Source organism: Natator depressus, chromosome 1 (genome assembly GCF_965152275.1).
Source record: "Natator depressus isolate rNatDep1 chromosome 1, rNatDep2.hap1, whole genome shotgun sequence".
NCBI lineage: Eukaryota > Metazoa > Chordata > Testudines > Cheloniidae > Natator > Natator depressus.
The window spans coordinates 136,188,282-136,216,057 of record NC_134234.1 but is presented as its reverse complement, the minus strand read 5'-3'; the positions used below and the strand labels follow the sequence as shown (position 1 = coordinate 136,216,057).

Here is a 27,776-nt window from a genome sequence, read left to right as displayed (position 1 = left end):
AGTGTCCTAAAATTGCTTCATGATAACATGAAAGCGACTATTCTGAGCAACACTGGCTCCCAGAGCGAACCTTTCAAAGTACAAACAGGAGTCAAAACAGGGCTGTATCATCGCTCCAACCATGTTTGCGGTTTTTATTGCAGTCATTCTTTACCTAATTGCTAGGAAGATTTCCGCTGGGGTTGAAATCGTTTACAGAATGGACGGAAAGCTGTTCAGACTTAGCAGGCTGAAAGCCAAGAGTAAGATCTCCACAACATCTATTGTGGAACTTCAGTATGCTGGTGACAATGCAATCTTTGCCCACTCTGAGAAAGATCTTCAAACTATCTTGAATGTGTTTGTCAATGCTTACGCACGTCTTAGAGCACTTTAGTCTTCTTGATATTAAGAGTGAAACCATCAGCCCTCTCCAAATGTGGTATTACCTGCTCCATCTATCAAAATCAATGGACTGGCACAGGAGAATGCCGATCATTTCCTCTACCTTGGAAGTCATAGAATATCAGGGTTGGAAGGGACCTCAGGAGGTCATCTAGTCCAACCCCCTGCTCAAAGCAGGACCAATCCCCAGCTAAATCATCCCAGCCAGGGCTTTGTCAAGCCTGACCTTAAAAACTTCTAAGGAAGGAGATTCCACCACCTCCCTAGCTAACGCATTCCAGTGTTTCACCATCCTCTTGGTGAAAAAGTTTTTCCTAATATCCAACCTAAACCTCCCCCACTGCAACTTGAGACCATTGCTCCTTGTCCTGTCCTCTTCTACCACTGAGAATAGTCTAGAACCATCCTCTCTGGAACCACCTCTCAGGTAGTTGAAAGTAGCTATCAAATCCCCCCTCATTCTTCTCTTCTGCTGACTAAACAATCCCAGTTCCCTCAGCCTCTCCTCGTAAGTCATGTGTTCCAGACCCCTAATCATTTTTGTGCCCTTCGCTGGACTCTCTCCAATTTATCCACATCCTTCTTGTAGTGTGGGGCCCAAAACTGGACACAGTACTCCAGATGAGGCCTCACCAATGTCGAATAGAGGGGAACGATCACGTCTCTCGATCTGCTCGCTATGCCCCTACTTATACATCCCAAAATGCCATTGGCCTTCTTGGCAACAAGGGCACACTGCTGACTCATATCCAGCTTCTCGTCCACTGTCACCCCTAGGTCCTTTTCTGCAGAACTGTTGCCTAGCCATTCGGTCCCTTGTCTGTAGCGGTGCATTGGGTTCTTCCGTCCTAAGTGCAGGACCCTGCACTTATCCTTATTGAACCTCATCAGATTTCTTTTGGCCCAATCCTCCAATTTGTCTAGGTCCCTCTGTATCCTATCCCTGCCCTCCAGCGTATCTACCACTCCTCCTAGTTTAGTATCATCCGCAAATTTGCTGAGAGTGCAATCCACACCATCCTCCAGATCATTTATGAAGATATTGAACAAAACCGGCCCCAGGACCGACCCCTGGGGCACTCCACTTGACACCGCCTGCCAACTAGACATGGAGCTATTGATCACTACCCGTTGAGCCCGACAATCTAGCCAACTTTCTACCCACCTTATAGTGCATTCATCCAGCCCATACTTCTTGTCAGCAAGTTAAAGAATACTGTGGGAGACCGTGTCAAAAGCTTTGCTAAAGTCAAGAAACAATACATCCACTGCTTTCCCTTCATCCACAGAACCAGTAATATCATAGAAGGCGATTAGATTAGTCAGGCATGACCTTCCCTTGGTGAATCCATGCTGACTGTTCCTGATCACTTTCCTCTCATGTAAGTGCTTCAGGATTGATTCTTTGAGGACCTGCTCCATGATTTTTCCAGGGACTGAGGTGAGGCTGACTGGCCTGTAGTTCCCAGGATCCTCCTTCTTCCCTTTTTTAAAGATTGGCACTACATTAGCCTTTTTCCAGTCATCCGGGACTTCCCCCGTTCGCCATGAGTTTTCAAAGATAATGGCCAATGGCTCTGCAATCACAGCCGCCAATTCCTTTAGCACTCTCGGATGCAACTCGTCCGGCCCCATGGACTTGTGCACGTCCAGCTTTTCTAAATAGTCCCTAACCACCTCTTTCTCCACAGAGGGCTGGCCATCTACTCCCCATGCTGTGCTGCCCAGCGCAGCAGTCTGGGAGCTGACCTTGTTCGTGAAGACAGAGGCAAAAAAAGCATTGAGTACATTAGCTTTTTCCACATCCTCTGTCACTAGGTTGCCTCCCTCATTCAGTAAGGGGCCCACACTTTCCTTGGCTTTCTTCTTGTTGCCAACATACCTGAAGAAACCCTTCTTGTTACTCTTGACATCTCTTGCTAGCTGCAGCTCCAGGTGCAATTTGGCCCTCCTGATTTCATTCCTACATGCCCGAGCAATATTTTTATACTCATCCCTGGTCATATGTCCAACCTTCCACTTCTTGTAAGCTTCTTTTTTATGTTTAAGATCCGCTAGAATTTCACCTTTAAGCCAAGCTGGTCGCCTGCATATTTACTATTCTTTCGACTCATCGGGATGGTTTGTCCCTGTAACCTCAACAGGGATTCCTTGAAATACAGCCAGCTCTCCTGGACTCCTTTCCCCTTCATGTTAGTCCCCCAGGGGATCCTACCCATCCATTCCCTGAGGGAGTCGAAGTCTGCTTTCCTGAAGTCCAGGGTCCGTATCCTGCTGCTTACCTTTCTTCCCTGCATCAGGATCCTGAACTCAACCAACTCATGGTCACTGCCTCCCAGATTGCCATCCACTTTTGCTTCCCCCACTAATTCTTCCTGGTTTGTGAGCAGCAGGTCAAGAAAAGCTCCCCCCCTAGTTGGCTCCTCTAGCACTTGCACCAGGAAATTGTCCCCTACGCTTTCCAAAAACTTCCTGGATTGTCTATGCACCGCTGTATTGCTCTCCCAGCAGATATCAGGAAAATTAAAGTCACCCATGAGAACCAGGGCGTGCGATCTAGTAGCTTCTGCGAGTTGCCGGAAGAAAGCCTCATCCACCTCATCCCCCTGGTCCGGTGGTCTATAGCAGACTCCCACCACTACATCACTCTTGTTGCTCACACTTCTAAACTTAATCCATAGACACTCAGGTTTTTCTGCAGTTTCGTACCGGAGCTCTGAGCATTCATACTGCTCCCTTACATACAGTGCTACTTTCATCTTTCATCCCAGGCAGATATTGATGCAGAAATTCAACACTGCCTGAACTGTGCCAGTGTAGCTTTTTCTCGTTTGCAGCACAGGGTTTTTCAAGAGCACAACATTCGAACAGACACCAAGCTTCTTGTTTATCAAGCCATTATTCTCCCAGCACTGTTGTATGGGTCCAAAACTTGGACAACCTATGAACACCACTTGAAAGTCCTTGGGAGGCACCATCAATGCTGCCTTCATAAGATTCTGAAGATCAAGTGGGAAGACAGGCGCACCAATATTAGTGTTCTGGAAGAGGCAAAGACCACCAGTATCGAGGCAATGATCATCCATCAGCAATTCCACTGGACTGGTCACGTTGTCCGGATGCCAGACCATTGCCTCCCAAAACAGATCCTGTTCTCTGAGCTGAAAGAAGGGCACCATAACATGGGTGGACAACAGAAGTGTTATAAGGACTTGCTGAAGGACAACCTAAAAAAGTGTAATATTGACATTGACACTTGGGAGAAACTTGCCCAGGATCACTTAAAATGGAGTGAAGTCTTACGTGATGGTCGGCAGCATTTTGAACTTGCTCACAGACAAGCTGAAGAGGACAAGAGGCGCAGGAGGAAGGAGAGACTGGCTTCCAGTCATGGTCAACAGCCTCCTGCTGAGCCTGAAAACATCTGCCCTCATTGTAATAGAATTTGTGATTCAAGGATTGGCCTTATTAGCCACCTGAGGACCCATAACTCCCATGGAAGATGATCATACTCGGTAACGAGTGATCGCCCATCATCACGTTTGGGGTATATTCTCTCCTTGATACACACATGCTTCTACACATGTGGTTAGGATGTTTTTCCATATCATTACCTGATTATAACCTATCATATTTTGTTTGAGTCTCTGCACTGTAATTATTTTATTAACATGAAGAGAGTTATGTGACATCCTTGATTAAGGTATAATTATAAAAAAGAATGCTATATGTATAGTGATTTCCCACTGATGTGTATACAAAACCAGGATTGTTTTAGTTCTACCAAACCAAAGTAAAGTTTGTTTCCATTTTCTGTTCAAGGCCCCACAAAATAATACAGAAGAGCTTGATACCAAAAATGACTTGTCAGAAAATGCTTCATGAATCCCAAAATAACTTTGTAAAAATTCGAAGTCATTGGTTTATTTATTGTCTCATTATTGCTCAATTAAGTAACTGAAGAAACACCTTCGGTCTAAAACGAACAAGTGAAGGATATCCAAAATAAATAAATACAATTTTTAACAGAAGATACTTGTATTTTCCACCCCCTTTACAATCTCTGTCATAATCTCTCCAATATTTGGGCACCGTACCTTAGCTCCTAATTATTTTTAAATCGCTTATGATTGCTTTCATAACAATACGTCTCGCAACACTTATAATCCTTGGCTCCATCAGATAGCGTTACAATGTCAAGAGAAAGTAATTAAAATAAAGGAATCCATACATTTCCCCCCCTCACATTTTTACAGAAAATAAAATACACTCATGATTATTATAGGTCAGTAGTACAAGAATAATTAATTATTTGTATTGCATAACAATACAAGACTTTTTAACCGGTTAAATAAATTGGGAGTATATCCAGATAGTACTGACCTCAGAAATCTTGACACCATGCAGAGGAAGTTCATTTTCTACAAGAGCTATGAAAAGGATTAGACTCAGATTTAGGCCAGAATGAGATTTACATTCCATATGGATCCAAATCTGTAATATGACACACAGATGGGAGCACAGAGTATACAAAAGCTTATTCAAAAAACTGGAGGACAGAGTAAAATCAAGTTTTCATAGGAACAGACTGGAAAATAAAGCAAAACATTTAAGATTTTAACAAGTTTCTGTTTAAAAAAAAGTCTATTAAACATTGCATAACAAAACCATTTTCACAGTAACTGTCTGTCTTCCACGGTATAAATCCGGATAGGCACGAAAAACAGTAATCGTCTAAATTATTTTTCCCCCAATAAGTTTTAGCTTATGGCTCATTTTTCAAAGAGTGCCCAAGAAATGGCTGCAGTTCAACAATGGATGGATATTTATTATTACTTCACTCCATGAAAGAAAAGCTAGCTTTGCAAAATAGTGTCAACATTTTCAGCCATAATCCTTTGAAAGTTGGCCTGTGATAAAGTCAAGTATATTTGCCCTGGATTGTAACCAAGGTTAGTTTTAGGGGCAAACAGCATATGTGACTACATGAGAGAAACTGTCAGAAACTGATGTAATCCTTTATTTATTTATTTATTTTTTAACTGGAATAAAAAAAAATACAATCTGGCAAAATTTACCAGATGTTCCATTGTTTTACTAGATTTGTGTGACCTACAAGTTAAAATCTGCATATGTGGAAATTAAAAGGCTTTCATGAACACAAGATCAGCCCTTTTTGATCAAAGACATAGGCTCAATTCTGCAAAGACTTATGCACATGCTTATCTTTATACACAGTGGATGAAATCCTGGCTTAGTTGATGTCAACAGCAAAACTCCCATTGACTTCAATGGTGCCAGAATTTCACTCACAATGTTTAAAGCTATGCATGTGCATAAGCTTTTGCAGGATCCTGGTCATAGCTTGTAGGATTCGAGTGTGATGTTTCATAAATTGAAACCAGGATAATTTCCTACCCACAAATGCAATTTCATGTTTCTTGTAAGCAAGATTCTCTTTTAAATTACTTTAGTAAGATTCATTGCCAAAATAACCAAAAATGTAGGACATGAACTGACAGGTCCCAACATTAACATCAGTGAAAAGCAGACAATGTGCTTCAAATGCTCCATAAATGAGAGACTAATTTTAATGCCTCTCTTGAAACACACTTCATGTTGCATTGAATAGGAAAGCATTTTTCTTCAAAAAAAACTTTAGCTGTACCACTGAAAAACATACACACACACACACACACACACAAAATCCTTGCCTACCTTACTAGCTTTGTTGTAAACAAATAATGTGATGGCACATATGTACCAGTTTATTCACTATTTAATACTGAGACCACATTGGAGGGGAAGTTTGAGATGGAAGGGCAATTTCTGATCTAATTACTGCACAATTCAGAAAATAAGGCAAAGAAGCCATTCAAGATTCCAGTGCTACTTTAACATCTTCCATATCCTTCCATATTGTAAACACAAGCAATAGCTTAACTTCCATTGTTCACAAAGCAGTTCTGGCCACACCAAATAAACTGACATAATTTTATCAGTTATTAAATACTATGAACATTCAAGGCACTAACATATCAAACACTGATGGAGTATGGATCAGAGAAGGAAGAGGATTACAAAAAGAGCTAGTCAATTTCATTTGTTCCTAAGGGAGTATCTTCACTGCAGAGTTAACTTGAGTGCTGCCTCTAACTTAAGTCCCATCCACACACAAAATCCCTTAACTACAGGTTGGTGCTGCTTTGAACTCAAGTTGGCTTGTCCGTCAAGAGGTATAGGCCATAGCTCGAATTAGCTAACACAACCACTCTGTGCAGTTTGAGTATTACTTCTCAGTGTGGCTGTTCTCACCCCAGCTAGGCTAACCTGAGCATAAATAACTGAGCTAACCGCAGCCAATGGGCGCTGCAGTGGTGGGGCCTGCAGGCACAGGCAGTGCAGAGCCCCCTGGCCCCTCTGCCACCTAGGAGCTGCAGGGCCATGCCAGGGGGAGCCGGGGAGTCCCCCACCCCAAGCTAAGAACCCCCCCGCATGCCCCAACCCCATGCCCCTAGCCCCCTCCCACACACTGAAACTGCTGCTGCTGGCCCAGGGCTGCCCAGCTCAGGCAGCCCCTGAGCCAGAATCAGCCTCTGCACAAGTCACGGAGGTCACAGAAAATCACGGAATCCGTGACCTCTGTGACAGACTTGCAGTCTTAACTATGACTGGGGCACAAAGGATATCTGCTACCACAAGTTAAAAACAAATAAATACATCAGTGTATTTCCCACTCCCTTAAAAGTCATTTTTCTCAGTAAAAATTATTTCTTTCTTCACTATTTACCCTCCTGGCATTTCCAAGTTGTGAACTCTAGATCTCAAATATTCCCTACATCCATCCTATTTATCATATTTGGCTTATTTCCTACAATTAGTTCCCTAATAGTCTCTTTGTATGGCAGGTTGCTGTTCAACAAAGTATTTATGAAAGCAATCCAGCAATGCCTCTAATATATTTGCCTCCTTCAGTTTTGCATGGTTATCTTAATCAATATCCAAGTAACTAAAGTCTCCTTTGTTGAGAGTTCTGGATTTCCTTCCGGACTGAAGGAGCTGTCAAAATGTTTCTTAAATGAAAACAAGCAGTTCCAATGCAATAACTTTATTTCACACAGATTTGTGCAGGAGATACTTAGCTTTTTCCTTTCCTTGACCTTCTACAGTATTAGCGTTGGTTTTAACCAATATATTACCTTGAAAAGCAGCTCTCTCCTAAATTCTTCTCTTCCCCATCACTAAACTAAAATCCAGCAAGATCATTTTCATATCAGCCAATCTATTTGCTCTTGTTGTGTGGAAATGCATCCCTTTGACATCCAAACAGTGGTTCCATTGACTAAAGAAATCATTTATTCACCCTAAATCCCTCTTATGAAAAACATGACTTAAGGCAAAAACCTAAGAAAGAATAATACTTTGACTCAATTTCCATTCAAAGAATATGATTCTTTTATACTATATCTAATAGCCCATCTAGAATGTGTCTTTACCTAATCACTTATTGATAGATGAAGGTGACTGAATACTATGCTTTGATAGCAATATTAATTACAAGGACCATGACAAGTATTCTTCTCAAGGCAAGAGATAATGTATTTAGAGCTGATCAAAAAGGGGGGAAATTCTGTCAAAATTCTGTCAAAGTTTTTCCTCCATTTATCAAGTTTAAAATTATAAACATTTCTACCAGCTCTAAACATGTTATTCTAAATTGGGGTGAACTGGTGATTGTTTCTGTTAACCTATGTCATACTTTATATCCACATTCCTGCTTTAGGTTACATATAAACTTGATTTTACAGAACCAACATCATGAATATAATCTTCTTCACCAGAAAAGCCAAAGATTCAATGAAAACTAAACTAATATCTCCAAAAGTGTTCACTCTATATCAGCTCTGAGGCAAATTACAGGGGTAGTACGGAGAGCTTACATTGCCATTTCCTATATGGAACATTTCCTGAGGATAGATACATTATTTCAGTCTCAAAGATTGTCAATTTAGCACCTTTCAAAGAAGTCAAGTAATATGTCTGTAAATAAGTAAGTAATGCATTAAAAGTTAAATGAAATCAATAGCTGGGGCTCATTAGATAAGAAAACTTTTTTTCCTCTAGTAAATGTTTTCTGTGGCGGAATGAGATTAGAGAAAGAGAGATTTTCATAGAACTGAATCTGAAGGGTTTATTGACGACAAGTGATTTGAGACTCATCATTTACAGCCTGTCCCTATAAACATTTTTGACCTAGTGCAGAGCTTAGAATCATGACTAGTCATAGTAATAAGCCCTGTATCTGGTAGTGTTTGCAAGACTAGGTCCTTACCATTACCTGAAGGAGAAGACGACCACCTAAGTCACACAGATCATAGGATGATATAAAATGAAAACTCAAGAGTTACTGGAAACAGAAATAGTAAGGAAAGGATATTTTCAGTGAATAAGTTTGTTCCTGTGGCCTATTCAGAAAGGGGAGATTGCTCATGGAAGTGAGGAAGCTGTGGAGATAGCGAATAAAGAGACTTAAGTAGGTGACTGAATAATGTGCTATGACAGCCACATAATTTACAACGTCAAAGCTCTCAAGACGGATGTTTTTCTGAAGACAGCAGTTACGGTATTATTTTAAATTGGGATTGAACTTGCTATAGTTGTGTTTGCTAGCGTCTGTGAAATAGGAACAATAATGAGTACATCAACCAGTTACACACTGTCCACTTACCAGCCATGAAATAATTAGTACTAAACTGGACTGAAGCTGGACCAGCAACACCAAGCTAAAAGGATTCATCTCCCTTTGCCTGTCTCTGAGCCATTTAGTCTCTGGTCAGACTAACCTAAACACAATCATCGTCTTTTTTTAATTACCCAGTAGCTGACTAGTAGTGTATGTGGGCCAAGGCAAATCTTATTAAAACATTTTCCAATTTCATTCTAGAACACAACACAACACTCATACTACAGCCAAGAGCATGGCAGATGCTTCACAATAAGAAGTTAAGGTTAAAATAATTGGAGCAAGCATGCTGAGGACTCATAGACCTAAATGAGATAATGCATCCACAGCATTTTGCCATACTACCACAGTAAAATATTTCCTATGTTATTTGCCAAATATTTCACTTAGTAAAGTATAAAACAAATTCATGGATAAAGAACAGGTCTTTACTTTTGTTCTTTATCACAAATCCAATTTGTCCAATCTTTTGCAAATAAATTCTTTGCATGTAGTTAATCCTTTGTGCTCAGCTCACATCATCAAACGGTACACATTCCCTCTCATGGGTCTTTATGGACTAAATGCACCTAGCAGACTGAACTTTTACACACACCATCTCCCTTAGGAAACAGGCTATGAGCAGCTTTAATATGAACACCACTGATCAAACCAGAGAATAGTTTTAGAATAATTATACACAAAAGTGTTTGCATGGCATTGTACACAAACACAGAGTTGTTTGCACAATTACATACTGAATACACTAGATTTATCTAAATATAACTAGGACAAGAACACTCATAATGAAAAAGGTTACAGAAATACTTAGCTCTCCTAAATCATGCTAGAGCCCCCTCTCTCGAAGAATCTGAGTTGCTCCCTTATGCACATCCCAATGGATCTGTGCCTCCCTCTTGCTCAAGCAGCTATTTAAATCCCTGACATCCCCCCAACCAGGAAAGGAAAGCCAGTGGGAAGTGGTTGGCCTGATTATGCCAATTCTCACTGCCATTTACGGAAATACGTTGGCCTAATTTTTAAAGTGACTAGTGGTTTTGGATGCTTCAATTTTGGGGTACCCAACTTGAGACACCATCAAGGAGCCAGAGTTTTTAGAGAGCGGATGCTTACCAATTTCTACAAATCAATTCCCTTTAAGTTATCTCATATTGGTTACCCAAAAACTGCGGTACCCAAAACCACTAGTCCCTTTTGAAAGCATAGGCCCTATGTCTATGTTAGTTTAAGACGCATTAAGGCCTTTCAATTACCATTTATATAGTACACCTCATGAAACGTGCTCTAATTATATATCTGAACTCTAAAAATTTAATTTAAACTAATTTCCTTGGATCTATATTTGCATCTCCCTCTGTTTGTACAAAGCAAAGCACACTGGTGATGAACAAACAGCAATAACAACGTATTTTTTCCTCAAATATACTATTGTCTGTCTTCCTTAATTGCTCTTTCGACCCTATGCTGTTCTGATATTTAAAAAGGCCAGAATGACATCAGTTAGGTCTATCCATACATTAAATGGATAGTAGACCTCTACTTCCTATGCACAAAATATCTCACTTGTTTTATGAGAAAGACAATGGTAATATCTTTTATTGGACCAACTTCTGTTGGTGAAAGAGACAAGCTTCCAAGCTTACATAAAGGTTGTCTCTTTCACAAATAGAAGGTGATTCAATAAAAGATATTACCTCACCTATCTTGCCTCTCTCATGTCCTGAACCAACACAGCTACAACAACGCTGCAAGCAATCATTTGTTTTATGACAAACAGGATGCTTACTTTACACAGACACATAAAACTAACAGATTTCTCATGACAAATATCCCTCCTCCAAATTATAGGCATCTGCTTCCTGCAGACAGAGCCAGGCAGGTCCCCGCATCACAACATGCACATTGTTAGAGTCCAACATTTACTCCAAGCCAGTTAACTAATTTATATTTTCAAGACCAAGAAAACTTTAGAGCTAAATTCTGTTCATTGATGCACACACTCAGCTCATGCTTAAGTAATTGGGCAAAACTTAGCACTAAGAGAGAGATGCATTTATCTGTTTAAGAGAAATGGTAAGCCGTGACTTTCCCCAGTCAGAAATCTCATAATCCTTACATTCTTGCTGCCTCAATTCTCATTCTTCTGAATCTTGGGAAGTTGCCTTAAGACTGACATTCATTCCACTCTTCCCACTTAACTGTTAGTTCGGCAGAGCTCGAACACTTGTCTCTTTCACAAACAGAAGTTCCTCCAATAAACGATATTACCTCACCCACCTTAACAGTTCTGTAGTTTAAAATTAAGAACCAACTAAATTACTGCCATTTTTTCACCCAGAATGTCAGACGTAGAGATTTTTTTTTAATCTATTCATACTTCTGTTTTTAACACAACACCACTGTGGTCGAACAACTCATGGTAACCATAGTAACACGTCACCATAAAGATAAATTAACCTACTAGGCATGTAAAAGAAAAGCAATATAATTTGTCTGAATACTTTGTTTACACAGAAATACAAGGACAGTTCCAGCTCATAAATGCAGTATTTGTGCAGCTACAGTACCATCATACAACAACTAGTGTTTGTAATCTGTGGAGCTCAAAATAATACAGGTTGTTGATTCAAAAGTTGAAAGAATTCACTTTTCTTTATAAAATATTAGCTATGTGCTTGTAAACTATTTTAAGTGAGCTGTAGCTCACGAAAGCTTATGCTCAAATAAATTGGTTAGTCTCTAAGGTGCCACTAATACTCCTTTTCTTTTTATTTTAAGTCTGTAACCCTAAAATCACTCATACATTTACAAAGGTTTAGTTTACAAATAAGGTTTCCTGTACATCATAACGATTTAGTAGAAATAAAATATAAAGTGAAAATTACAGTACGGTGTAAGACTAAAGCATATCATGTAGCTAGTATGTCTGTATTGTGAATCTTACTACCTATTCTGAGTAGCTATAGCCGTGTCAGTCCCATCTCTCTAGCTATTCTGAGTCACACATTACAGAAATTACAAATCTTACAAACATTTGATTCCCATCTTCCTGTCCCCCAGATTCTCTGCTCAATGTCTTCAATAAAACAGATTAATACTGATTATTAAAGCTAGCCAAAACACACCTTCTCATTGTGAAACACAGAGTAATACTTTGTAAAATACACCATCCAAATACAAATTCTGTTAGTACTTTATTTGTCCAACTAAATTAATTTCTCATTGTGCAGTGGTACAGCAGATGCTGTACTCACTGCTTGCTTGCAATGCTGCTAAAATCAGGTCACACTTGACTGTCTAGAAAGAAAGAAATGCTGCAGAACAGTCATAACAGCCACCTGTTACACAGCAATTAATGTGTAGTATCAATATTTCAATACACTCAGGGAGCATAAACCTGATGAAATACCACTGACACTTTGGCAGATCCACTGCTTATGTCTACACCTTCAGAAAACTACACCATTCAACTTTTCTAGAAAGGGTAACTGTCCTTCCAAATCAGAATAGCAGTCTATCTAATCTAGTCTCCTGTTTCCAATGGTGCCCAGAACCAGCTACGTCAGAGGAAGGTGTAAGAAACCCCATAGTGGACAACGATGGAATATTCCACACATAAAGTAACTATCTTCCAAACAATTATCAATTAGTGGTTGGCTTTTGCCCTCAAACTGCAGAAATGGTCTGAAGTAAATAAGATGAAATTCAATAAGGAAAAATGCAAAGTACTCCACTTACAAAGTAACAATCAGTTGCACACATACAAAATGGGAAATGACTACCGATGAAGGAATACTGAGGAAAGGGATGTGGGGGTCATAGTGGAACACATGCTAAATATGAGTCAACAGTGTAATACTGTTGCAAAAAAATAAAACATCATTCTGGGATGTAGTAGCAGCATAAGTTTGTGTGCAAGACACAAGAGGCAATTCTTCCACTCTAATCCATGCTGATTAGGCCTCAACTGGAGTATTGTGTCCAGCTCTGGGAGCCACATTTCAGGAAAGATGTGGACAAATTGGAGAAAGTTCAAAGAAGAGCAACAAAAATGATTAGAAATCTAGAAAACATGACTTATGAATGAAGATTGATAAAATTGGGTTTGTTTAGTCTGGAGAAGAGAAAACTGAGGGGAACACGATAACAGTTTTCAAGTACATAAAAGGTTGTTACAAGGAGGAAGGAGAAAAATTGTTCTTCTTAACCTCTGAGGATAGGACAAGAAGCAATGGGCTTAAATTGCAGCAAGAGCGGTTTAAGTTGGACATTAGGAAAAACTTCCTGTCAGGATGGTTAACCACTGAAATAAATTGCCTAGTAGAATCTCCATCTTTTTAAGAGCAAGTTAGACAAACACCTGTCAGGGATGGTCTAGATAATACTGAGTCCTGCCTTGAGTGCAGGGGACTGGACTAGAAGACCTCTCAAGGTCCCTTCCAGTCCTGCACTTCTATGAAGCATGAGGATTTCTCTCTCAATCCCTCCCCCTCCCTTTCAAAAAAAAAATTTTCCCTATCATAGATATTCTCAATATCCATATAAATGGCAAGCCTTCTTTAATTATACTAAGCACTTGGCCTGATTGATATCTTGTGGCAATGAGTTCCACAATTAATAATTACCTGTTGCATAACAATTTACTTTTATCAGGTTTAAATTTACTGCCTTTCAGTTTTATTTATATCCCTTTGGTTTTGTATTATGAGAAATGACAAGTAGGAGAGCCTAGATAAGTTACCATTCATTATTTTGTATAACCCTCTCTCTTCTCTATGTTAAGCTGTTCCAGTTTTTTCAATTTCTCCTCATACAGGAGTGTGTCTCTGCCTCGCTAGAGACCTTCTATTTCTTTTTTTGAGACAGGATGATCAGCAATGAACACAGCATTCAATCCTAACAGTTTTCAGAGTAACAGCTGTGTTACTAACAGTCTATTTGCTTTTTTGGACCTACACATTGAGCAAATGTTTTCAGGGAGTTGCACACAATATTTCCCCAAGTGGTTACAATTAAATTAGAGGTCAGTAATGTGCATGTGTAGCACTAACTATTCCTTCCAGTGTACATTACTTTGTATTTGTAAACACTGAATTTCTTCCATGTGGCCACTGTGTTGCCAAATCACTTCGCTTTGTTAGATCTGTCTGATGATGTTCAGTTTCCTCTACTCCTGATTAACCTAAATAAATTCTGTCACTTCACTGTCCTCTTCCTTTTCCAGATAACTAAAACAGACAAGACACTGGTCCTAGTACAAACCTTAGGGGCACCAGACATTTTACAACGTTACCTTAAGAGCCTCCTGTGAGGGATTTTATCGAAGGTTTTTTGAAACTCTAAATAAATAACATCAATAATCTCCTTTATGCAAATGTTGCAGTCACATTCAAGGATTTCTAGTAAACGAGAGAGGCATGAGCAGATAGAAACCAGCACGGTAAACTCCCTTTTATATCCTGTTCATCTACGTGATTTATCATTCTATTTTAATCCTCATTTCAACCACTTTTCTACTACTGAAGTGAGGCTTACTATAATAATTCATAAAACTGCCTCTAACACCATTTAAAAAAAAATGCAACAATTTCCCCAGACTGTAGCTGATTTTAATGAGACTGCATTTTTGTTAGCAATTCGCTTTTTCCCCATCATTTCCTCTTTTAGCATTTCACTCTCCGACAATATCAATTTACCTCTTCAACATTACCTGATCGACTCCTGTGGCCAACATCCCTATCTCTTTTTTTCTCCTGTTATACAAGCCATAGAACTACAGGCAAGAAAGGAGGGAAGAGACTTCCCTTCAAGCTCATAATGTTATGCTGTGATCCACCAGAAAAGTAATGGCTGTATAAAGGCATCCTTCCCCTTCAAAGGATTATCACACCTTTTCCACAACTACAAACCCTGGAAAGCCAGCAATTTAGAGACAAGAGATTAGGGCACAGGTTCTAGCCTCTGCTGTGGCCCCTGTATGCCAGCTCTACAGGCAAAAGAAACCACAACACCATTTTAAAACAAACCCCATGGAATATACCTCCAGCATAAGGAAGATTTCTAAGTGGCATAGAATTATCAAAATGGCCCTAATGCTGAGTCTCTCCACAGTCCACACAGCACAGTGGCCTTCTGAGAGGAGGGAGAAGGAAGCAGACCAGGATATATTGCCTTCTAGCTGTTAAGAACTTCCTGAGGTTGCCAAAGCAGTACAATATAAATTAGAGCAATCCCTATGGCTACTCTAGCTCAAGCTGGGGACTTCTCCATTCCCTATCTGTAGAGCCCTGAGAAATTCTTTTATTTATTATAATGTATTATTAAATTTTGTTTTATCGTAGGAGGCCCAGGAGACCGGGGAGGGGGGGAGGAGGAGGTCAGGTCCTGCCCCTGGGGAAGGGGAGGAGACCTGGAGAGGGGGAGCAGTTGCACAGTGAGCCCATCCCGTACTCACTCTGCAACAGCAGCTCCTGTCCCACAGGGCTGGGCCCCTAGCTCCATGCTTCAAGTGATGCAACAGGATGCGGGGTGAAGGGGCGTCAAATTTGAGAGAGTGATGCTGCAAACCCATGCTCCAGGGTTTGCCACTCACTCAAATTTGGCCTGGCTGCCCCCCCACCCCCCCCAGTCATGACAAAGGGTTGGATGGGCCAAACCAGAGCACGGAGCCAGGCCCAGGCCCACAGGACAGGAGCCGCTGCTGCAGAGTACATTCCCCCCCCCCATTTTATCTTATCAATTGTTTTTCATTTTAATTTTGTGTTACTTCACATTTGTGAAAAACATGGGGCTCTACCGATCTTTCTACAGAGTCTGAGGAGCGCAAACATTACATAAAGTACCATCCCCTTCTGGCCTGTGCAGAGCTCAGTTCAACTGCAATCCAGACTGGTGCATTGGATTCCAATCTATGTCTCCTACATGGCAACGACCACCAGTAACACTAACTCCATGAGGCAGCATAAACGCTTGCATACTAAGCACGAAAACTTCGTTTAAATAAAAAAAAAAGTAGAAGTCCTGTTGTCAAACAACTATTTCTAAATGAGTTATCTAAACGAGTTATTAACACAAGCTAGCCACTTCTTCCTAAAATGGCTGCAACCTTTATCAGTGGCAACCACATATTATACACCACTGCTTTATTTTATGTTTCTAGCATTGTACTCTCTGTGGGTAAAAACTGATCAGATTGTTTTTTATCATTCTTAAAGCATGCAAAGTGAAAAATAATTCAGAAAACCAACTATAAATTTTTTCTTGTGACAATTTTCCAAAGTTTTTCTTTGTTAGATTATTTTTTCTGCAGTTTCAACATGTTAGCTAATACTTTTGATGGGGGTGGTTGCTAGCATGACCAACAGAGAGAATTCAGAGTAAAATTAGAGGACTGAAGTAGTGTTCTGTGTACAGAAGTTTAAGAATCTGAACTTGAGAATTTCTTTATTTTCATTAACTGTAAATAAAACCTGAGGACAAAATCTCTGAGAAACTAGATTTTAAAACATGATAAACTATAGTTATGCTTTGAACTATAGCCAATTAAGAAATTCAGTGCTGTGAAAAGACTTACAAAACTGTAGTTTGGGGCTGGTCATATTTTGATTTTGTGAATTAATGAAGATGGTCTTGTTACTACTTATGATCTAGAAAGACAGAATATTTGACTTAACTAATTATTTTTATCTGAATGTGACACAGAAAGCAATTTTACTTTTTCAGTTCTCTTTTTTATGAAGTTCTTGGTTATTGGTTTTTTTTTTTAAATCCATCTTCATAAACTCCCCAGAAAGTCCATTTCTATGGAAAACTTTGGAACACTTTTACAAAGCCTGTAGTTATAACAGTCTGCTAATTTAGGGTTTCATCCTGCAAGCACAAAGGGCAGATCCTGCTCCTGGACCCATTGAGGCACAAGGATTCACTTGCATGGATGCCTCACTGAAGTCACTGGAGCAGGGCACGTGTGCAGGGGTTCACTTGTGTGGAACCAGTTGCAGGATGCAAGTTTATTCACACAAGTAGTACTATTGAAGTCAATTATAAACCAGTTTATGAATAAGCCTCTCTGTACATCATAAGAACCTGGAAGGAATTCTAAAATAAACAAGTAAAAATCACAAACCGTTGCCAGCTGAAGTCACATCCCAGAGCAAGAAAATGCACACAATACTATAATAAATCACACTCAAATGATACAGTACTAATATACTAAGCTAAAATAAGAGCCATGGAATAAAACCATATTAAGAAAAATCACTAATAGATTTGATTTATATAAGTAACTTCAAGATTATCAATCCAGTTTTTCTTTTAAAAATAAGTTCCTTAAGCATTCTTTCTTGTTTGAAATTATTTTTCCTCTTTCCCAAATGTTAGTAAATTTAAGGTCCGAACTCTGCAATTAGATCCAGGTGGGTGAATTCCTGCAAGGATGCATAAGGAGCCCCACCAAATCATGGCAGATCCAAACACACTTTGTCCTTATCTACACTGGTAGCAGTGTGTAGGATACTTGTAGCTACACACTGCAGCAAAACGCAGGCTGCGTGCATGCTGCGGTGCGTAGCTACACATAGCAGTAAAAGGCTCTGGCAGTGGAGAAAGTTCCAGCAATGGGAAGGCAGCAGGAGGCAATGCTGCTAAAAAATATCAGTGCAGATTGGGGGGCACTGCTTGGATGCACAGAGAGCCATGTAGGGTATGCACCTACAGTTCTGGGGTGTGTGTCCTCTCCTCACCTAAGCAGAGCCTCACCCTCTACACTGCTGTTTATACCCATGCCAGAGGGGCATGCAATGTATGTACTCTACACACCACTGTGAGTGTGCAGTGTAGACGTACCCTTTGACTCCCAACAGTGGTACTGGCAACATTTTTTCTCTGGATATTATTAAGTAAGCAGCACCTGGAACAGTGGAGGGCATCTGGTCATGGAAGTAACTTCCCCTATTGTACTTCAGCATATCCTGGACATTATGTAAATCCAAATCAAATGCTCATTAAGAGAAGGCCTGACTGTTTCCAGGAAAACAACACAGTTTAGTCCCTGCAGGCCATGGCCAGTTATACCTGTTAGTCAACTTAGTCTAGACATTATTTGTTTCTGTTTGATATTTAACAAGGATTTCTGAACAACAGCATTTCTTAAACTCCTGACAACAAAATACAAGTTTGGTGTTTTCTTCCTATGTTTAGTTTATTACTAACCAGAATGTGCTACTAGACTGAGTTAATCAAATTACTATTCCACAGGTGGAAAAGAAGAATTAAGACCTGCTTAGTATACATAAGGTAATTTCATCATTTGTAAGCATACGTAATATAATTGTCTACTCTTTGTATTTACATACATTTTAAATGTTGTATTGTTAAGATTTTTTTGTGACAATCCCAGAATAAAATATACTGAGTATGATTCATAAACCTGGGAATACACAACATTATTATATATTTATTTTGGTAATCAAAGCTGATCTAGGAATGTGTCTAATGAAATTTATGATAATACTTAGTTTAAAGTCACAGTCATGTAAAAAAAATATATATATATGCATATATACCCCAAAAGGATAACAAATAATCTTGCATTCATCCCAAGGGATCCCGAATGACTGTTCATGTACACTGATGCGCAAAACAATACAAAGCGCTCATATCACCCACTACTAATATGTAAACAGATACTGAACAATTATTGCAATATTACAAGATAGTTTAGGGCAGATTTTAAAAAAAGTTAGGATTACATATTTGTGTTGCCAAAAAACATTTCAAATACAAAGTTGTCTCAAAAAACGCTATGTACAATTGTGATAGTACAAAGTTTACTGCTACAATATTTTTAGAGCTGGTAGCAGACAATTATATAGTAAACAATAAACAGTCTTCAGCTGAATATATACCTTCAACATTTAGAGGGATACTCATTTGTTTCAGACTCTCTAGACTATTGAAAGAGTAAAGGAAGAGGGGCTAAACTAGCTAAAGTTGCCAAATACTCCATTCCAGTTCAAAATCTCTGAATCCTAATACTAATAATAAATATTCAGAATACTTAGCACTTACAATGCATTAAACATTAGCTGGTTAAAGAGCACATATGGATTCAATGGAATACAATACTCTGAGTAGTGTTTAACTTTTCTGGATAGCTAAATTCAGAACTTAAACATTTTTAAAAGCAACAACACACCACACACAGTCTTACCAACAATACTCATCAAAAGCTTAAACCCTCTTTTCTTTCTTTCTTTTTTTAAAAAGACATTGGATCACGACCAGAAAAAAAAAAGTTTGTTTTTTCGTCACACAACTATAATCCCAAATCCAGCACTCCGGGCAGTTTCACCGTGTGATAGGATTTTAATACACAGCACAGGGAAGTTCTACACATTTTTCCAACTTTCTTGAGAGGTGTCACTTGTCTGCTTAAACTCACGGGCTTATCTGTTTCGTATTAAAACACAGTATCACTAGGGGGCCGCGGGGGGTGGAGGGAGAGAAGACAGAGGAGCGTGAGAGTGACAACAGACAAACAAGAACAAAAGGCAGAGGAAACTTTCTCCTCAAGGTGCACCTCATACCCCCCCCCCCGCATTCCCCCTACCCCGAGCAGGCTGAGCCAGGGCAGGAGAATCAGCTGAGAGGGAAATACGTCCTCCCCCTCCCGCCAACCCTTCCCCTTTAGTGGGGCACAAGTGCCCCCCACCCCCCGTGGGGCAGAAGGGGTGCAAGCCAGTCGAGCGCCCCCGCCCTCCGGCTCACCCACCTGGTGCAGCGTGTCCGCAGGGAGCTGCGACGCCCTGAACAAGTCGCCCACTTTGCTCCCCCCGGCGGCTGGGGCTGGCGCCGAGCCCCCCTCGGGCGCGGGCGAGCAGCAGAGCGAGAAGAGCTCGGCGTAGCGCTGCTGCTCCGTGTCGCTGAGGGGCAGAAGCAGCCCCGCTCCCCCCGCGGCTGCCCCGCCGGGTCCCTGCTCCATGGGCGCCGCGGCAGAGACGAGGGGCAGCGGGAGCGCAGGAGCGGCAGGGAGGAGGACGCGGTGGTGGTGGCGGCGGCGGCGCTGCCAAGGGAGAAGGCGCCGTCCCCGTCCCCGTCCCCCCGCCTCCGCGGTGCAGCTCTGCAGTGCTCCGGCTGCCGGCCGGCCGGCGAGCCGCTCACTCAGCACCTTTCCCCCCCGCCCCGCGCGTCGCAGGCGGCAGCCAGACAGCGGCCCCCGCAGGAGCAGAGCGGGACGTGCCCAGCCGGCCCGCCGCGGAGCCCGCAGTGCCACGGCCGGGGCTGGCCAGCGGGACCGCGGCGCGGGGAAGAGGAGGGGGGCGCCGGATGCAGCACCCCCGAGCGGGGCAGCGCGGCCGCGGCGGTGTTGGGAAGCGCGCAGCGGCCCCAGGGGCGGCGGCGGCGGAGGGGGAGGAACCGCGCTGGGACAGGAAGGGAAGGGGGAGAGAGAGAGAGAGAGAGAGAGGCGACCCCCAGAGGGAAAAGGCTCTGCCGGCCTGGAGAGGTTTGGGGAGCTTTGCACAAGCCCTTCCGGTCACTCGGGAAAGACTGGGGTCAGTGAAGGGTTCCCGGGTCAGAGCTAAAGGGGCAGCCTTTTGTGTATGATACAGGCTGTAACCACCTGATCCTAGGCCAGTCCCCAAACCTCCCTCTCTCGTCCCTGTAGTCTTAGCTACTCCAATTGCATTGTCAGAAATGTTCAGGATAGCTTTCGTGACTGAGGGCCTGACTGTCTAGCTGTGGGCTGCTGACATGGCCCCCTTTGATGGAGTGGCTGAAGGCCTGCTAGGCTTCAGTGTGTTTATCCTCACAACACTCCTGTTAGATAGGGAAGTGCCATTATCCCCACTGTACAGCTGGGGAACTCAGGCACAGAGAGGCCAGGTTACAGAGGAAGTTTGTGGCAAAGCAGGGAACTGAAAACAGACCTCCCAAGGTAACACCATAACCACAATGCATCCGATGAAGTGAGCTGTAGCTCACGAAAGCTTATGCTCAAATAAATTGGTTAGTCTCTAAGGTGCCACAAGTCCTCCTTTTCTTTTTGCGAATACAGACTAACATGGCTGCTACTCTGAAACCATAACCACAAGACTATCTTTGCTCATTTTCTGAGGCACTAGACACCCACACAACCTGTCGGCTTCACTGGAAGATGGGGCGGATGTTCAGCATTGCTGAAAATCAAACTAGGCTAGCTTAACTTAGTTAACAGTTTGACTTATCACACTCCCACTGCTGCCACTCTAATGCTGGCAGTGGTTTTGTGTGTGCATTTGGCTGCAGTGCTTCAGCCAGCCACCCTTACCAGAACTGCCCACCTTCCCTATGAAGTCAAACCAAGGGGAGTTCCTGACAAAAAAAGCTAATATGAATTCTCTGTATACTATTTCTGGTTTGGAGACAGCATTCATATGTTTCTATTTTAGTTGGTTTTTTTAAGACACTTTCTTTTATTGGATATGTGTTACAGTCAAAATCCTTTTTAAATAGTACCACCCATTGTCAAAAATGCCACTTGAGTGCTGTGTATAAGATCATTCAATAAACTAAAATAAGGCTTAATGAACCAACAGTGAATGGTTAGTAGAAAAACAGTCCACAGTGTGGTGTTTTGTGTAGATAACACAGGTAAAAGGCCCCATTCATTCTGCACTCTTCATTCAGACAAAATTCCGACTATTTCAACAGGGATCTAGAGCAGGCAATATGGGGTCTTCCCTAAGGGGCCTGGTTGTGCAAATATTTATGCATGTGCTTAACTTTGTTTCCTACCATGAGTAGTCCCAGTAACACTTGCAGTAATAAAGTTAAGCATGTGCATGTTTGCAGAATCAGGGCCTTAATTAGGAGTATGGGACTGAACCCAGCAGAGAGGATATTTTTAGACCTTAGACTTATGTCAGCAACGATGAATTGTATTTTCTTTTCAGGCAGCAATACATTATTTTTAGGTGCAATTTAAGGGATGAGGCAATTAACTATGAAACTAATTTAGCTAACAGTTTAGGTGACCTCTGTAAATGCTGATGACCTGTGTCCTCAGCAGCTTCTGGTGAGGGTACAATGTCTGGCCCAAGACAATTCTGGACACCTGGTATCCACCTGCACTTACATACAGTACCAATACTAGGCAGGAGGATGTTGCTAGTCATTCCGCCCACCCACCCCCAACGTATAAGTAGTTTAGGTAGAAAATCATGCGAGAAATGGATGGGGGTTTTCTTGGTATTCTGGCAAAAGCATAAAATGCAAATTTAATTCATTTCCATCAAACAAAATATATTGTTGAAAAAATATTAAGGTTGCTCAAGTACATCTGCCACCAAAAAACTCATAAAAAGCAAGAAAATCATTAGTTAATCACTCACCCAACTCTTGCAACCAACAACCATCATTTTATTTCCAAACTACCCTACTTACCTCATATATAACTGCTCCCTCCACCTTTGCACAAAACATACAACTTTAACTCCTGTAATATACAGTGAATAAAAGTGGATGTTTTCTAAATGTTTGGAATGTTGAATTAGAATTGAAATAGTTGGTTGGTGGGTATGGGGTAGGTTTTTAGTTAATGGTTATATTTAAGTGGATAGCATTGGCTGACTATTAATGGAGGGAAATCTTTGTTCAATAAGGAAAGAGGTTTGCAGTGGCATTTATCAGTTTTAGAATTTATTGTTTAAAGCAGTGTTATTTATGTTTTGCAATGAGGAGGCACAGCATTGTTTTTTCAGTGATTGATTTTAGGTGGCAGAGGCCAGAGTAATGCACTACCGTGGTTTGAATCCTTCCTGGAGGGACACACCCAATGAGTAGTGATGGAAAACTCTACCTCCACCACTAGACCCCTCACATGTAGAGTCCCACAAGGATCAGTTTTCTCCAGTCCTATTCAACAGCTACATGAACTAGTCAGAGGACATGGACTTGAGTGCCAGCAATATACAGATGATACACAGCTATCCTTTATCACATACAGCCACACCACGACCACCAGGATGGCCCAGGATGGTTTGGAAGAAATCAACTCATGGATGAAGAACAGCTGTTTGAAACTGAAATCGAGAAAGACAGAGGTAATGATGTTGAACAGAGGAAAGTATTTTGAAGTGCAGTCTCCTTAGGTTGAAAGTCCCCACAATTGGTCAATTGAGTGTGTAGTTTAGGAGTGCTCCTGAATTCCATGCTGATGCTAAACTCTCACATAGCCGTACCCACGAGTAACACTTTCTACAATCTCAAGTTGGCTAGGATGGGGTTCTCAACCTTTTTATAATTCAGAGAGGGGGCTCAGCTCAAAAAGTCTGAAAACTGCTCAGGGTGCAGGGAGGGGGCAGCTAGGAGCTGTGCGCTGAGAGGGTGTAGCTCAGGGTGCAGGGAGCGAGGGAGGTAGGGTCTGTGTGTGGATGGGGGGCAGCTCAGGGTGCAGGCACGTAGTAGCTGGGGGCTGTGTGCAGGCAGGGGGTAGCTCAGGGTGCAAGGAGGGGGTAGCTAGGGGCTGTGTGCAGGCAGGGGGTAGCTTAGGGTGCAAGCAGGGATGCAGGTCAGGGTGCAGTGTGCTGGGAGGGTTGCTGCTCCCTGAGTGCTGTGCCAGCCCTGGAGCCAGGTCCCCCTGCCCAGGCAGTTCTTACCAGCTGCATGAGCAGTCAAAGGGGGCTGGGAGCTGAGGAGCACCCACAGCCCCAAGCACCAGCAGCAGAAGGAGGAGACGGGATGGGAGTGGGGGAATGCCACAGCAGCTGCCCACTCCCTGGCACCAGCCAGAGCAGCAGCTGCTCTGCACTGCCCTGCTGTGGCTTCCTGACTCCGACCTGGCCAGGGAGGGGGACCTCAGGGGTAAGGGAGAGGGGGAGGTGGGGAATGTGAGTGGAGCTAACCAGAATGGGGCAATCCCAAGGGCAAGGCACTGCATTTGGGGAAGGGGTGTTTGGCAACACCTCCCCAGTGTCTCCCCCCCAACTCCACCCATATGGGACACTGGGTTTGTGAACCCCCCTGAAACTGGCTCATGGCCCCCTGGTTGAGAACCGCTGGCTAGGAAACACCATCCCATCTGATGAATGATTACTTGGCCTCTGTTATTCATGCCTCACCATCTCTTAGCTGCATTACTACAGTTATGCAATATTCCTGGGAAAGAAGCCTTCAGTTTTTAGGAAACCCTAACTAGTTTACTTGGTCCTGCCTCAGCACAGGAGGCTGGACTTGATGACTTCTCAAAGTCCCTCTCAGCTCTACATTTCTACGATTCTAGTACAGAACTCTCAGTGCATCTACTCAGCCATACTGGCTACCACCATGAGCACACCAGACTTGTCCTCCACACTCTATACTGGCTTTCCATACCCATAGAATATCAAATCCAAGTTCAAGATCTCGGCCCTTATCTTCAAGGCACTCAATGGCCTTGGGCTGAGGGTATCTAAAAGCTCAACTAAAGCTATGGAATGAAGTCCATGGCCAACATTTTTGCTTCTCTGCCACATGGAACTTTCTACAGTAAGTAAAACTCACCTGGGCAGGAGACAGCGCTTTCTCAGAGGCTGGTCCAAGACTGTGGAATGAATTTTCAGAGGAACCATGGATTATCACAAACTTCGCCACCTTCTGCTCCAAGTGCAAGGCACGTTTCTTTGACCTTGCCTTCTCTCACACAAATATCTAGAAATGTGTGCGCACATGCGCATGTGCATAACATTTAAAAACTTTCAAAACAAAACACTTCACTACCCACACCTCTGCCCTGCGGAGATGATAAGAGAAGAAACACATGACATATATTAGTCATATCACTAAATGCACTACTGGAAGCTGATCAGATACAGTGCTGATTAGCATAGTATAAAAACCTATATAGAAAAGAAGGTTGCATGTTTTACGCAGAGGTAGAGGGAGCAGACCTGTATGGTATGGATGGGGAATGTGGGTGTGGAGGGAATATGTTGTAGAAGATGAAATCATAGTTATAGGTTGCAAGGGTTGTGGGAGAAGTTAACTAGTGATTTCCTGGCTCTGTTGGTAGAATATGCACTTGAGCAAACTTAACAGGTTTTTATTAAAGATTTGTTTTGTTTAGTGGAATTTCCCATTTTTTTAAGATGTCTATATGAACATTGAAAGCGATTATGACTTGGATAGCTATCAAAGCTGATATATAATACCATCTCAAAGACCTGTTGTAGACTTATACTTCGACATTCCTCTTACATTGCTCCCATGTTCCTTCTGCCCTCACCCCCAGTCCTGATTCCCTTTATGTTCCCTCCACTCACATGTTTGATACCCACCATGTCCCATTATGCTCCTACCAAATTCACCTTTTAAACACTGATTAACATTTAAAAGCTGAATGTGGGGTGAACTAGGAGTGTGGAGGGAAAGGGGGGAAAAGCATGATGTGAAATAGGGCTGTTGGGTGGGGCTGAGTCAATACATATGTGGGTATAGAGAGGGAGGCGATACTTTGTGGAATGGTAAATAATGATGGAGACAGGTCAGTTATACATAAGCCCTTTCATTTTCAGTTTTAACCGATTTACACAGAAAAAAATCTCAGGTTTTACAAAAAGTATGATTTTTTCCCCAATTTTTATCCTACTTTTGTATCATTCAAATATATAAAAAATGTGTTTTATTAGGAAAATATAATAGATTGCATGAGATATATGTATTATGATAATACATTAGCCTGGGTGTATATGCAAAGCTCCCTGATGAAGTAAGGCTATTTATTAATCTAGAACAGTGGGAGCCGCGATCAGCCGAACCTGCGGATGCGGCAGGTAAACAAAGTGGCCCGGCCCCGCACGGGCTTTCCCCACACAAGCGGCGGAACAAGTTTGGGAACTACTGGTCTAGAAGATACACACAATAAACAAACAGGCACTCATGCAAGCTCTGAAGTGTGTGTGCATCTAAACGTACTGATGAATCTCATGCATATACCTTTCAAACTGTTAGCAGATAACAGTTTAAAGATCTGACACACTAAAATGAGAAGAAAACGAAAATCTGTATGAGAATACGTTTCAGAACACAAAGAAATATTCAAAAGTTTTTTAAAAAAACAAACAGGAGAAAAGAATGAAGTTGAGTCTGTGCACTCAAATGGTGTAGCACAATTATTGAAGGTAAATATTTATAAGCTAATAGTTCTAAGTCTGCAACAGTAAACTGTTTATTCAAATGAAAAGTTTTATTTGGGGATTAGAGATATATTGTTTTCTTAAACTTAGAGGTGGCATTGTGTTCTGTTTTAGTTCTGCAACAAACTACATTGAATTCTATTAATCAAAGTTTTAATCTACTGAATACTTTCCCCCCGTCCTTCCGTCCACCAAAATAAACCCTGATATTTACCCAGAAAAATTAATAGTTTTTTTCCACCAATTTTCATCTCTTTTTGTTCTTGTAGTAATAAACACCGATACAATCCTGGGGAAAATTAAATAAAGTAAAAACTGAAAACAAAGGGCCCTAGTTATACAGAACAACGGGGATTGTTTGGTAATGTGGAGTCATGTAAACAGCATGTGTTTTAACACCGCCAAATACCAGGTCATAAACCTAGGAACAAAGAACATAAGTCGTACTTCTAAGGAGAGGAACTGTGTCGTGGGGCAGGGGAAGGGTTGGTGTCCATGCCTGGCAGTACCACCTAGTACCAATACTTTGGCTGTGTCACCAGTGGCGGGAGTCTGCAGCTGCATCACCCGGCGATAGGTTCCAACCCAGGGCCCAATAAAACAATAATTCAAAATATAGAGCCGGCAGGTGGGCGTCCCAAGCCTGCTCCCTGGGCCACTTCTTAGTCTGGCTTCAGTTCCTCTGCTAATGCCTCTGGTTTCCTTGTGAGTTCCCCTGGAATCCTCTCGGAGAGTCTTCCTTTCTCAGTAGGGGTTCATTGTTGCTGTCCTCTGCAGTTGAAGGGCCTGCAGCAGCTTGGCGGTGTGGCCTGGTGGCAGAAGCCTGCACCACATAACTGCTCTCCTGCTCAGTCCATGTAAACTGAGCCAAGCTGCTCCCTTTTGAGTTCAGCCTCTATTGTGAGCATTCCCAAAACAGAAGTTGTGTATAGACAACTGTACACCTGTAAGTCAAAATGGTGTTTAGTATTCTATTGTGCCCTTTTTCTGATTAAAATAATATTAATTAGGTAAGTAGGCCTAAAATGTAACCTATCAAAGCTCATTTTATGTGTGTCTATCTTCCTTGTTCCCAAAAATAAAGAATTCAATGCCTTCTTCTAAAAACAAACAAAAAGTGCTAACAGCTGCCCTCCAAATCCATGTGTGATTAAGGGGGAAAGCATCAGTAAAAAACAGATTCTGTTTCCAAGGGTTTGTTAACAGGAACAATAACAACATGATTGAATGTATCTATATATTTTTTGCTTTTTAGTTTTAAAAATTGTCGATATAGAAATAATTCACTTTGCAGCAGAACTTAATGGTTCCTAAAGAATATTCCTTTACTTTTGTACAGTACAGTCTAATCAATAAAACTTTTCCATTTTTTAAACAATCTACCTGTGTTTTTATATGGGCCTCATAGTATGGCTGTTCTAGCACTAAAATCATATAAGACCAACATATAGATTTAAAGCAGTGCAGGCTAGGACAGGAGTACTAAAAACAGAAAATCC

The 27,776-nt window shown here is 41.7% G+C and overlaps 1 protein-coding gene across 7 annotated transcripts in view; it reads right to left on the bottom strand.

The window, feature by feature from the left end:
- REPS2 (RALBP1 associated Eps domain containing 2) overlaps window positions 1–27,776 on the bottom strand; it is a 177,493-nt gene that overhangs the window by 128,646 nt on the left and 21,071 nt on the right. For 3 of the 7 annotated variants that reach the window (XM_074967465.1, XM_074967456.1, XM_074967499.1), the window contains exon 1: window positions 19,899–20,210. The exons of 1 other annotated variant lie outside the window; for it this stretch is intronic. In XM_074967465.1, coding sequence (XP_074823566.1) covers window positions 19,899–20,108 — 210 coding nt within the window. In that variant the 5' untranslated portion in view covers window positions 20,109–20,210. Of the gene's footprint in view, window positions 1–19,898; window positions 20,213–27,776 lie in introns of those variants that run through there. 3 more of the 7 variants (XM_074967446.1, XM_074967481.1, XM_074967473.1) reach the window with 2 other exon arrangements.